The sequence below is a fragment of the Perca flavescens genome, chromosome 17 (genome assembly GCF_004354835.1).
Source record: "Perca flavescens isolate YP-PL-M2 chromosome 17, PFLA_1.0, whole genome shotgun sequence".
NCBI lineage: Eukaryota > Metazoa > Chordata > Actinopteri > Perciformes > Percidae > Perca > Perca flavescens.
This window is the reverse complement of record NC_041347.1, coordinates 23,926,797-23,941,255: the sequence shown is the minus strand read 5'-3', so window position 1 is coordinate 23,941,255 and position 14,459 is coordinate 23,926,797. Positions and strand designations below refer to the sequence as shown.

At 38.7% G+C, this 14,459-nt stretch overlaps 1 protein-coding gene across 1 annotated transcript in view; it reads right to left on the bottom strand.

The window, feature by feature from the left end:
* Positions 1-14,459, bottom strand: part of arid5b (AT-rich interaction domain 5B) — a 71,552-nt gene that overhangs the window by 16,274 nt on the left and 40,819 nt on the right. Inside the window, exons 5-6 of the mRNA XM_028603738.1 lie at positions 2,367-2,530; positions 653-929 (exon numbers count right to left, since the gene is read on the bottom strand). Coding sequence (XP_028459539.1) covers positions 653-929; positions 2,367-2,530 — 441 coding nt within the window. The remainder of the gene's footprint in view (positions 1-652; positions 930-2,366; positions 2,531-14,459) is intronic.

Here is a 14,459-nt window from a genome sequence, read left to right as displayed (position 1 = left end):
AACCGCTCAATGTGATTTTTCTCAGCATAGACCATTATTCATTTAGGTTATTATTACTGCTGTGTTTTTATTTTTTTTAGTTTAACAGCAATGTAATTTAGAGATTTTAGGCATAATGCCTGCAGTGGTTGGCAGCCATCTTCACTTTGCTAAAGCTTTAATAGTTTGATAGTTTGTACACAGTCTGCCCTTGACTTGACTGAAAGCAGCTACTGGTTTCTCTTCTGATCAAAACAAGGGGGGGCACTAAAGATAACGTGGTTAGACATGCTGATTAAAATCCACACAGGGTTTTTCCGTGCTTATCTTACTATTGCATATGACTTACAGAGTGCAGTTTCACTCTGATATTGGAACTAACATACAGTACTTCTGTTTCTTTTCTGAGAGCTCAAGACATTTTCGAGTTCAAATAAAGTTTTTTTTTAACTTTTTGCACGGAAATTTTGCATAGGTTTTCCTACACGTATCTTTTACCCATATCAGCCCGCTAACCTTCCCCACTGGTGATGTTATGACCTAAATCTCCAAAATAATCCAGGTATAATGCATCTACACTAACTTTACTATTCGACCATTGAGTCTAAACAAGAGTACTCCATTGTTTAAACATTGCCAGTGAGGGAATAAGAGACTACATTGTCCTACTCACTCTGTTTGAAGCCGAGGAAGGGGATCCTCTCTATGGGCGTGTCTCTTTCTTTCATGTACTTGTAGAGCTCTACTAAGAAAGCTTGCTCCTCCGCTCGGCTCTCCTCTGATGTTTCCTCCTCGTTCTTCTCCGCCTCGTTCCCCTCCTCCTTTTCCTTTTCCCTATCCTTCCCTCTCTCCTTCTCCTCAGCTGAGGATTTCTTGCTGAGGCCGTTGGCCTTGTGTTTGGCTGCCGGAGTTATTTTTCCATTGGGTACCGTTTTACAGTTGTGTTTGACCTGCAAAGAGAGAGCGTAACTTTAGATGAAAATTGAACCCTTAACAGTGTGTTAAACAAATGAAGTCAGACAGTATGACTAAGTATTAAACAGAATGAGATGTGTTTGGGTTCAAGCACAAACACATAGTTTTACTGGCCACAGAGGCAGACTCTCATTGATAATCAATGGAGTAGCTCTTCTTGTCATTACAGATTAGGCACAGATTAGTTTGACTCGAGCTTCAAGAGAGAATTGCTAATATTGTTTTAGCTGTCCAAGGTCATAGGAATAACAGCAGTGGAAAAGCTTTTATATATATTTCCTTCAATTTGAATATTACAACCAATGTCAGATACAAAGAAGCAGTGAAAGATATGGAAATACAGAATCAATAACAACGTTTTAAAAATGTCACTAAAATCATTAACATTGTTAATTGACAACAATCTGCATCAGGATCTAATGATTTTACTTCTTTAAAAACAAATGACCATTCAATTTTCTTCATCAAGTCACACCATCTTCTATGTTCACAATACTGCACAATACTGAGAAAAGACACACACACAAAGAGAGTGCTGCTCAATAACTATGCTATCGTGACCTAATACTGTATGTTTCAAATCAATCAATAGAAAGATAATCTGCAAATATTTTGATAATTACTTAATGGTTTAAGTCATTTTTTTAGTATAAATCGCAAACATTTTCCAGGTCCAGCTCGTCATTTGTGGGGATTTGCTGCGTCTCTTAGTCTTGTGTGAATAGGTTCAATATTTTTGATTAATTGAGAAAATAATTACATTATTTAATAACAAAAAGAATAGTTGTAGACATATTATTATCATACATATGACATTTAATAGAAAAATTGTGATCTACTAAAATAAAGTAAGATTTCCAAAAAATGAAATAATATCTTATATCAAAGTTCCCCTTGACAGGGATTACACCTGTCATATTAGGTCAAAATGCATGTATTGGACAGAATGTAACACTACACTGCTGCTGTTCCTGTCAAAGTAAATTGTTTAGGAAACTAAAATGTGTTAGCCTAGTTCTGTAACAGAAGATATTCTGTACAGGACAACCTGAGAAGCAGGACAACCTGGAAAGCAGTTAGTCGACAACACGTCATTACAGCAGAGCTAGTGCATGATAGGGGACTTTACTGGGAGGTTAATGTGTACTGTATAATTCTCTTCATAATATGTACTTTATTTATCTTTATTCATACTGGACATACTGGAATTCACTTAAATATTATGTTGGTCTAAAGTATTGTTATAAAGTATTGTTATATATATATATTGTTATATATATATATATATATAGTATATGAGTTCTTTATCTGTTTTATTACCTCTCAGCCTGTTGTGCTGTGTGAACATGTGAATTTCCCCTAGGGGATCAATAAAGTCTTACCTTATCTTAGGTTATCTTACAGTTTCTTACCTTGGTGGTAGTTTTGCTGTCTGGGCTGCAGGGGTCCTGTGCTGCTACTGCTGTTGACCCCTGGTTTGACCCCAATGACCCTTGACCCTGAGCCTGACTCTGAGAGTCCTTCCTCTGAGAGATGGACAGCTTCTTCTTCCGAGGTCGCCCCTTCAGGTTAGGAGCTGAGGGGGAGGAAACGGTGACAGTGAGAATAACCATTTAAGTGGAAACATGTGCGCTGATGCAGCACTGTGCAATTTAAATCACTTTGTATTTTCAACATTTGATTTGTTAATGAAAAACAATCGTAATAAACTATTATTGAGAGGAAGAATAAAAGACATATGAAACATGTTTACAGATGCATTTCTTCTCTGGGAACTAGCTGAAAAGGATGGAGGCTAAGACAGGAACATTTACAATCAGGAAAATGAATTTCACAGGCCTGTGAGCCTGTAGCTAATTATTTTTATACTGGATTAGTGCAACATTGTGCTGAATGGGGTAGCAGGCTGCCAAATTGCTCCAATGTGCTAGTAAACACAACCCTTACGTTCCCTCTCAGCCTAAAAGACAAACTGTATTTAAATTCAGACAGATGTATTTTTAAGATTTGAGATGAGGGCGTCATAACAGTCAAGCAATTAGTATATTACTGTAAATGACAGATGCTGTTTAACCCACAAACCCACAGAAGGGAAAAACTATTATTATTATGTTATTGCTGAGAGAAATATTTGATATAGTCAGATGTGACAAAAACTCACATACATAATGCAGCTATGTTTTGTTTGTTTTTTTACATCGGGACTACCACAGTTGTCATCTCATCATCATCCTCACCATAAAGAATTACATTATACTAAAGCACCTCCGATGTACTGATCATCATCGTGGCTGTATTTCTCTGTTAGTCTGCTGCTCATGTCTTAAAGCTGAACGCTGTTAATTAAAAACACATGAACCTGCCTGATAGAAGCTCTTTGTTTGAAAGGCTGGCTGATATAATTGCTCAGTTCAAATTACATACACAATAAAGTATTTAAGCCCTCCAAGTCCTTTGTGCACCCACGTTTGTGTCAACCCGCGACTGTAATGTAACTTCTTGGCAGAGTGCCTTGCCTCCATGCAGCAACACAAACAGAGATAAGCTCAACGGAGGGAGAAAGAGAAAGAAGGAGAGAGAAACTTCAAATAATCCAAGTTCAATCACGTATTTCACAGCGTCAACATTCTTTCATTCTAGCTGCAATGACAATTAAATCACATCCAAAGGACTCTGTGATTATTTTCGATCGGATCAAATTCCCATCATGAAAATGTTACAATAACACTGGAGCTGAATAAAACTTACAGGCAGTCATTAAAAACGGTAAAATGATCCCGACTCAGCAACCTACCACTTCATGTTGTTATTTTCACAACTGCTACGCTGTGGAGAAACAGCGCAGGGAAAATTCCAAGGGCATTTGTCATCAATTTGGCACTAAAAAAAAGTTTTCAACACTGTAATCTTTGCTTGGAAAGCACCGGGTTTGTTTCTTCCGTCAATGTTTTCACATTCACTCTGCCTCCTTTAGTCTGCCAATTACTCATTAATGCTGAGAAATTACATAAACCCTATTATTTATTTATTTACTTGTGTTTATTTCTAAAGGGACAGATACTGTACATAAGCACAACATATTCACTGAATATACTAATGCCACATATCACAGCATTTCTAGCTAATTTGTAATGCTTAGGCCTCTGTAAAGAAATCCATATGTAATTAAACAAAACACAAACCATAAATAGATGCCATATTACAATGTGCTTTTCAACTTAAATCTTAAGAAAAGTAACTGATCACTACATTCCAGACATATACACTGCCTTCAAAAACACATATTCAATCATACAAAACACAAACATTAAGTGACGAATGACTAAGGCTTGCAGGTTTGACTTGTCGATTTATTTTTCAACATGTGACATCAGTTCAAACAAACGTTGCATAGCTCTGAGTGAGGTCACACTCTTTTAGTGCGGTTCTGTTTTTAGTCCAATCACTAAACCCTGACACCCTACTCTGAGTTACATAACCTGCCTGTCTGTTTACATTTTTCATCAGGTCAAATACTGCTGCCTAAGAAAATGGTGCAATTACAGCAAAGCGCTGCTGCATAACACACGGTGACATGACAGCAAGCGGGTTTAAATTCATTGACTTATCGATGAAGGACAAACTGAACGCAGTTAAACAACCCAAGCAGATATTACTGTGAAGTGTGTTCAAATGGTGCATTCATGTATTTTTGTAAACATACACAAAAAAGGGACAGAAGGTCAAGCAGGCGATCTTTCTGTGCTGCAGAAGTTGTGCAGAACTGCTGATCTGCTCTCCTCGTGGCAGAGTTGCGTAAGGGACGAGTCATCAGCTTTGGAATAGCAAAGAAAATCAAACATGGACTGACTCTGCGCAGATTGATTTCCTAGAATGGAAAAACAGACATTTATAGTCTGTAAAAAAGACAAAGCCAACATCACAAGGTAATGATTTTACAGCATCCTGGGAGATGTGATATTTTTACCACCCTGTGGGCATTAAGTGTTTTTTTCAATGTACTAGAGAAGAAAGAGACCATTTAAGTAAACATGATTCTTCCCTCAACGAGCCAAAAATGGACACTATGGTCATACCCCAAAAATGGCTGCTGACCAAGCTGCCAAGTTCCTTTTTCCTATCGAATTACTTATTTGTCGGTCTGTAGCTTATCTGGGTTGTTGACATGACTTCGAGGCGAGTAACCAGAAGACTCTTTCCTGGTCCTTTACAAACCCATATAGGCAGGTAGACACACACACACACACACACACACACACACACACACACACACACACACACACACAGGTTTGTGGCACTATCTTTGTGGGGAACCGTCATTGACATAATGCATTCCCTGGCCCCTTACCCTAACCTTAACCATCACAACTAAAAGCCTAACCTTAACCCTTACCCCAACCTTAACCATCACAACTAAAAGCCTAACCTTAACCCTTACCCCAACCTTAACCATCACAACTAAATGCCTAAGCTTAACCCTTACCCTCACCCTAACCATAACCTAATTCTATCCCTAATCCTACAACCAAGTCTTAACCCTCAAACAGCCCTTTAAACTTGTGGGGTCCAGTATACTGGACTCCCAGTTTTTGGACCCCACGAATATAGTTAAACAAGAACACACACCCACACCCACACCCACACACACACACCACACACGCACACACACACACACACACACACACACACACACACACACACACACACACACACACACACACACACACACACACACACACACACACACACACACAGGTTTGTGGCACTATCTTTGTGGGGACCCATCATTGACATAATGCATTCCTTGGCCCCTTACCCTAACCTTAACCATCACAACTAAAAGCCTAACCTTAACCCTTACCCCAATCTTAACCATCACAACTAAAAGCCTAACCTTAACCCTTACTCTCACCCTAACCATAACCTAATTCTATCCCTAATCCTACAACCAAGTCTTAACCCTTAAACAGCCCTTTAAACTTGTGGGGTCCAGTATACTGGACTCCCAGTTTTTGGAGCCCACGAATATAGTTAAATAAGAACACACACACCCACACCCACACACACACACACCCACACACACACACACACACACACACACACACACACACAGGAGGGGTATTCCCAGGGGTGTGAATCCATCATGTCTCACAGAGCACGACCCCCGAGCCATGGAAATCATGGCGACTTCAGCAGCGAGATGCACAGCCCGACACCTTGATCATCGGATGCAGCCGAACGCTCTTAGCTCTTTAGAGCTTTACAATGCGGCTTTGTTTAATAATTTCTCCCCTCTCAGATTCAATTAAATACAGCCCTAATACCTCTGTTTCTGTCATTCAGTTGATGTCAATGATAATGAAAACTCATTAGAGACAGCTCAGGAAGGGTTCTAACGGTTCTATGCATCAACAGAGTAGAGCCACAGGGAACCACAACAAAATGGACTGATTGATTGAGAGGCTGCTGGGAATTAAGAGACATATCAAGCCGACTGGAGAATTCAACTGATGGATGTCTCGGTCGATAATACTCACAAAATTGACTGGAAAAAAAAGCTCAATATCTACATGTGTGTTCACTTAATGAAAAAATTATGGTGCATATTCCTTTGTATTTGATTGGCAAACTGAAAAAAAATTCTTTGAAGGATTTTTGTAGATCAGCAGCCAACTAATCCTTTCATTTGACAGTTTGGAATAAGACTCATAACTGAAATAATCAGTCACAACTACAGATAAATGCAGCGGTTACTTATTGTTCAGCCACAATAGCATATAGGTCAAGGAATGGCAATTTTGGTCGGTTGGTCAGTCTACCACTTTGGTCCAAACTGAAATATCTCAACATCTATTGAATGAATGTACAGACATTCATGTTTCCCGACGACGTATCCTAATCACTTTGGTAATACCCTGACCTTTCCGCCAGTCCCACCATGAGTTCATTTATATTTTTCAGTGAATGAGTGAAGTTTGGTTCAGACATTCATGTTTCTCTCAGGATGAATGTAATTTGGTGTTCCCCTGACTACCACTGCACCATTATCCTGTCGCCCCCATGAGGAATTCTGAGTAAAGACAACAACACTGTCAGCGCTTCATGATACAAGCCTTCGTGATGGCGCACAGCCCCCACCCCTCCTTCACACAGTTGCTAGTAGCCAAGGAGAACACAGAGGATTAAAAAAACATGATGGACTCTTCACAAGAGGGTAATTATCTTCACTTGAGTTTCTGCACGGGAAAATCCCCGGACGACACAATCTTCTGAACATAGCCATACAGAGAAATATAGAGAGAGTTGTGTGGAGCTGATAATCTGAATTAGCTTTGTAGCAACTCATTTGGCAATGGCTTGAATGTAACGGACGTTCATTAATATAAAAAAGTTACGCACTAAAGCTTTAATTTGCCTAAAAATTTGGTTTATGACCAAATAACTTAAATAAATAGTTTTGCAGGTATACTAACTCCTGACACTTGTGTCTAGCAAATTTAAGCATGCCACCATGCTAAACTATGATAGTTGACATGGTAAACATCATACCAACTTCACTATATTAGCATTGTCATTGTGAGCATGTTAGCATGCTGATGTTAGCATTTAATTTAAAAACTATGCCTACGTGCAGCTTCACAGAGCTACTAGCATGGCTGTAGACTTGTTAAACTGTAGAAACCAGGAATGCAGGGACTGTTATTTACCAATCTTCTTTGCAATCTTCTAAGTAATCATATTATCAAAATGGCAATGAGGCTGTTATGAATGTTGGTCATTCAATTTATGGGGATTCATAAAGGTCAGGTTGAAATAAATGTCTTATATAAGTTGTTCAGAAATACTAAAGTGTAAAAGTAAATAATAATACTGATGAATAACCAGCTCAATAAATAACATTTAGTCAATTATGTGCAAATAAAATATGAAATCTCCCATGCAGATGAACTGTGACCGATTGAAGAAGAATCTACCAATCTGCACTTTCACTAAACAAAACTCCTAATTCTGAAGAATGACTTCAACTTCATCTCCAAGTTCTAAGAAAGAGGTGAAGGAGGAGGATGATGAGTGAGGCATGACTAGAGTAAGTATTGGTTGGTGAAAAACATGTTTTGACATATTTTATCGTCTCACTTGGTTGCAAATTCACTAAAGGCCTGACACCCACTCAGCAATTATCAGCACAGCTCGCTGCCAAAGGTAACATTCACGTTGCAATACATGGCCTTGATTGTGCAGTACAGTATGTACCACAGGACAGAACAGAATACAATTACATTTTACAAACAAATTCCCCTTCATATTAATGTCTCACTGAGATTACACATCTTTATAACAAGGCCAACAGGACAGCATATAAATATAAAATAAAAAGACAAAACCTCCTGTTAATAAATGTTGAAACACAAACCAAATCTTTAGACCACATACTGTATATAGTAACCATATCAGCCAATTAAGCAGAGACATTGGCGAGTAGAGTTACATTTCAGCTCTGTTATAATCAATGTGAGTTCTCAGAGAGATCCACTCAATCAATTTGAAATCACTCCTTAATGAGTTACATGGTGAAGGAGCAGAGGACGTAAAGGATTTTTGACCAAACAGCGTAAAGTTGTCTGTAAAACATTTGAGGAGTGCAGACCACAATGACCCCAGCTTCAGGACGGAAATGTACCTGCACAGATGAGAAGGAATCCTAACCTGGGATGGATTTGTTAATGAAACTGTACCTGTGAAAACAGCCATGCACAGACAAAGAATGTCTGGCATACAGGGTTACAGTGGTTCTTTGGAAATTTACAGCAAGTCATAAAACATAAGGAACCATGACAGACTGTATTTAAACTCCATAAGCACTGAGCAGATGCATTTTCATGTATGCAAAAAATAAAAAAAGATCATGATAATGAAGTAATAATGCAGCTAGATGGAAAACAGAAGTAGAGTTTTGTAACTCAAATTAGATGTAACAGAATAAAATAAAATTGAATGGAATATGAAACATAAGGAACAACAATAGCACCTTTCAGAGTGCAAAATAAACCTAAGTAATTAAAACCTAACAAATAATGAATAAAACCTGACAAATAATCACACAAAACAGTCTCTGATTCATTCTTAGATCACAGACTTTAATCTGTGGAGCAGCGGTGCACTGAATCAGTCAGTGAAGTGATATTACACTTTGGTGGAACATTTTAACTCCACTGAAGGCACAGGGATATGACAAGGGAGGCTCCAAAGCAGCAAGTCAACATTACCAGAGAGAATATAAAAAAAAAGCAGCAATGACTGATTCCTAAGCCAACAGTGACAGGCGACGGCACGACTTCACTATACATCAACGACCTCAGAAGTTGGAGAGATATCGAGGGTTTCTGCTCAAGGACGGCATGTTTCTGACCCCAGTTTGGGGAAGCAACTGGAAATGAAGTTTCTGTTTCTATTTGCTCAAGAAACATGTCTGAGTTAATGTATCTTTCTCAAGTTCATTCCAAAGTAAATATTTTGTCTGGTGTTCTCTTGATAGACAAAGTTTATGAAACATGTTACAAGTTACTCAAAATATCAAAAACAAGATGCAGAATGGAATATTTAATGCCTGTACACAGCACATATCCTACTGTACATATGATTACACTACTTCTACTGTCTAGAATTTGAAATAAGGGAGATTTGCCTTTTGATTTAATTTAGGATACAAAAGTAATAATATTAATAGTAATTTCCACTGGGTATTTAACATCATAATTTTTGTCTCATTTTACTGTCCAGCTAATACAATCCAGATGGGTGAAGCATTTATCTATGTTGACTTTAATTATTACCACACAGTCCTAGCAATATTAATGGGAAATTATGGTATTTTTTTAATCATACTTGTGGCCGTTCTGACAATGGGAAATACGATTTCGGTAAAACAACAAATATTGGGTCAAGCATGAAAGACTTTTAAAGCTTTTTAAATAACTTTGAATTTGACAGAGTTTCCCCCACATAAACGTAGATCCCTTGGCAGTTAGAAAAAAATAGCTGATCAAGGTGGCTAATTTCTGTTTACTTTTGGTCAGACTCAGACACAAGCCTGCCCTGATCTAGGAGTTGAATTTCCCAAATCACTTCAGATTTTCAGGTTTTTGCATTAATAATACAAACATTTTCAGGTCACATTCCAAAGGACAAATTGCATTATTGTTATTTGCTATACTGCAGGTTAAAGGGTTCCCAGAGGAGATTTTGACCTCTATTAGCGCTGGGGAGCTGTCTTTACATGAGTCTTTCCCCATTTTGTTTGTCTCATGCACACACGCTAGGATGCACGTGGGTGACTGACTATAGGTGGCGGTAATGTGCCAAGAAATGCATTAATGTGTCAACAAAGGCATGGCAGAAGCTATTAAACATAAATGTAAAATCCTTTCAAAAAAAAATCTTTTTTTCTGATTGAACAACCACAGACTAGTGAGCCTTAAGCGCTCCCTCTTCTCTATCATTTTGTTACTGAGTGTAGCCACCGTCGCATTTCACATATTAATACCAGGCATTTCTGACGTGCTCATAATTCTCACTTTGTCACATGTGACAGCAGTTATCCCTCTGTTCCTGCGCTCGAGGCACGTTTCCTCGCACATTTTTTAATGAACAGTAATACTCAAGCATCTCTATCATTGCAATCATCAAAAATTACACAATGCGCCCACAGAGTGAGGCAGAGTGTGTGGGTGGACAGAGTACACTGTTTTTATTAATCATCAAAACCTCCATAGGTTGTTAGATGATACAAGTGTTAATTAATTTGTCATAATTATATAGCGGGAGATCGTCATTAATAAACTGTAAAACATTTCACAGCTGAATGTAAGAGTGCAGTGTTACATATTAGGTCAACCTCAGGGGGGGGTTTAACATCAATAACACTGAAATATTTTCATCACTGGTGTTATTTTCTTGCCTGTTTTTGCCCGTGAATGCAACTGCAACATGAGAAGATGTTTTTTTACTGCTGCTTTTTGCTATTTTGAATTTAATGAGGAATGCATTTGACTCCTTCGTAGGCATGACAATGGATACTAGTTACTGTTATTACACAAAAACAACCTCACCTTCCAATATAACAGAGGGAGGGAAGAAGAAAGAGCAGTAACATAATCACGGAGAGAAAGAGAGAGAGAGAGAGAGAGAGAGAGAGAGAGAGAGAGAGAGAGAGAGGGGAAAAAGCATTAAACACCACCAAGCAGCGAGAGCGACAATTTAAATGTTTCTCCGGTGTTCAGAGTCAGTGAAGAGTTGTGCGTTTGGAGAGAGTGAACCTGTGTCAGGAACTCTTGTCCTGACACACACAAAAAACACTGTAATACAAGGCTATTAGAGCATGCGCCTCAGTGAAAGGCAGGGATTAGTCCGTCTTGTTACTAAAAGAGCTCTAACAACAGTCCCCGAGGTGCAGCCGAGTCATCCGCAAGTCCTCAACAGCTTCTTGTAAACAGGTCTTTCCATGATTTACTCTGCCCCAACCTCTCTTTTAAAGGTCAAGTCCACCTAAATTTGAAAAAAGACATTTTCTCTCTTAGCCAAAATTGGTGTTTTTGTTCGCTTTACATATCTCATAACCTAATTTGCTGAGATATCTGAGAAGTCTTTGGGATTTCTCCACCTCAATAAAATGGGGGTGAATCAAAAATTACATTCACAACCACACTAAGGGATTTTCTTTTTGAGAGGAACAAGCTGAAAACACAACACTGACATTACTATATAATCACCTTATGAAACTGTTATAGGTAAGTTAGTCAACAACCCGCACAGCAGAAACGGAGCAAGATTAGTTAATTTTGAGTCATACTTGTTGTTGTGTTAACCAAATATTCACTCTACTCTTTGCTCTGTTTTAGTCTACTCCTGAGGGAAATATCTGGATATATATACAGTATATATATAGCTGCTAAATGCTCCAACATGTTCACCATCTTCCAGCTAAAGGTGTCTGTCTGCTGTTTGGTGCTTAACAGGTAAACAACAAGAGGAAAACAGCTGCTGCTTGAAACAAGGTTGATGAGAACGCTAAGAATGAAACAAAACACTAAAGTTGAGCCAAGTAAAACCAAAACAATGAGCTGAAAGACACTAAAATTCTGAGAAGAACTGTAGTCAGGTGATCATTCTTTGTGAGATTGTCACTACAATCGATCCCTTCCACATTACACATAGTCATTTGATCTATTGTCAATATGAAAATATTGATTAGCGCAGCTTTAAACAAACAAACATATGTCCAAATCATTGGAACTACTTTCTCTCCCCCCCCACCCCCTAATTATCTATCGATTATTCAGAGTAACAAGGACACTGCTTCTGGAAAGAGATGTTACGCATGTGATTTTCAAGGCTGTGAGCACAAAAAACTAAAATACATTGATCTCCAGTGTTTTGAGCGGGAGACAGACACTTCTAAACAACTGAAACCCAAACTATCTGCATGGTTAGATAGCACCAGATAGTGGCAAGTGAAAAAAGATACTTTATACCTACATTGTGTAATTTCTTTAGTTGATTCTTAGCAAAAGCCCCTTTGTTCTTTCACAAATATGTGCTCATTCATGTGTAGTTACTACCACCAACTAATCAAAGTATTCTCGTAAGCGTAGAATCTGAATTTAGAATCATTCAGAATACATACAGGTGAGTCGCTCGAATGACGGCCGGCATGTTGCGCCTCCATCTTTAAAATACATTAGCCAAAGAGGGACATACCTCTGCCTTTCGCCCTTTTACACTCAGTGGCACCCCGCACCATGACGAATGCCAGGGGGAGATTACTCTCCAGGGAAGCGAAAAAGACAATTAACGCGACAGGCAAAGCAACAAGACCAAAGTTAATATTGGAGTGGCTAGAACAGCTGTGTGTAAACGATGGAGATACTAAGAGCTAATTTCGGATTCGGCCACCGTAGGACTTAAAACGCGATTGGATTGGGAGGGGCTAGAAAGTAATATTCAGTTGGTTGTCATATAACAATTTCACCGCTAGATGGGAGAAATTCTTACACAACGTAGCTTTAATCAAACTCACATTGTGGACACCCATGTGTTCAGTATGAATGTATACATATATTGACACTAAGACAGGAATCCATGTGTGATTTTCTGGTTTGGGGGGGGATTAACACCAGATCTCCTCTCCTTGTTGCAACAGCTCTGACATCTTTTCCCAAACCTGTCATTTCCTATACAAATACTGCATTATATCGGCTACAGTCTGTTTTTATTTTCCTCAAAGACGATTCCCCTTAGCTGGCTGACTGACAGCTGTGTGTGCATGCATAATTATCTCCTTCACGGAGCCTGTCTGTTGCCTTAGCCTGTGGCAGACCTCAATCACACAGTATTAGAAATGACTTTGGTTTCCACAGAGCGACGCGCTTTTACAGTTGCAGGTGCATCATACATTATATGAACCAGTGAGATATAGGTGAACTAGTTGTCCTGCCCATCTGGAACTACAGACATGTAAAATTAGGTACTTGGGGCTAATACGTTCATTAGAGTCAGCTCGCGGAAGCCGAGAAATAATGAGTGAGAGTGTTGCTGATAGTGTTCCTGTTCCTGGAATCAGAGGTCATTGAGGCCAATATACTGTTTAGGTGAAAAGAAATAAAATGAATGTAAATGTATTTATTCTGAGAAGCACCTATACTGTATGTTTTAATAATAAGAAAAACAGGAGTCACTTTCTTAAGGGGAATACTATTTCACTTCGATCTTTAATTTGAGTTTGCTTGAGGTTTAAAATGCTGGTCAGGTCTGAAGTTTTAGTCTGAGATTTCAGCATACAGTCAGGTAATAGGATCCACAATAGAGAGTCTATGCTAATGCCTGGGTAGATAGTGCGCAGTAGATAAATCATGTTTATAGATTGATGTCCTCCTCTATGGCCTCTGTGAATATAACAAGATTGCCTCCAATTGCATCTAAATATAAGCTTTATGCATGCAAACACATTGCATAATAAAAATACTGCGTGCATGGATATGTAATAAAGTGTCTCGCTTGCCATTTTAAACTACAGCCCACCACACCGGCACTATTATCTGGTGTTTATATTCTAATATGTGACTATACTGTAAGAAATGCTGCTTCTTTGTGTTAATCCTGACAATTTGTCAAATTTAAATCCAGCACCACTGGGAGGAACACATCAATTCAAAGTGAAATCAATTCTATCCCCCCTTCTCCCTCTACCTATTTTTTGACTTTCTCCCACTCTCCTGCTTCTCTTATCTATTTCTCTCTTTCTGTAACAACTATGTGAGGAGCAGTAAATGTAATTACAAAGGGGTGGGGTTGAGGAGGGAAGTGTGTGTGTATGGGGGGAGTGATTGCTATGCATGCACAACAAAACGCAACATTAAAAAGCTATTATCAGAAAAGGGAACGTTTTGGCAGATATATGGCGGAGGGCAGCTCCTGCCATATGTTTGTGGAGACGGGGACAACAAGTC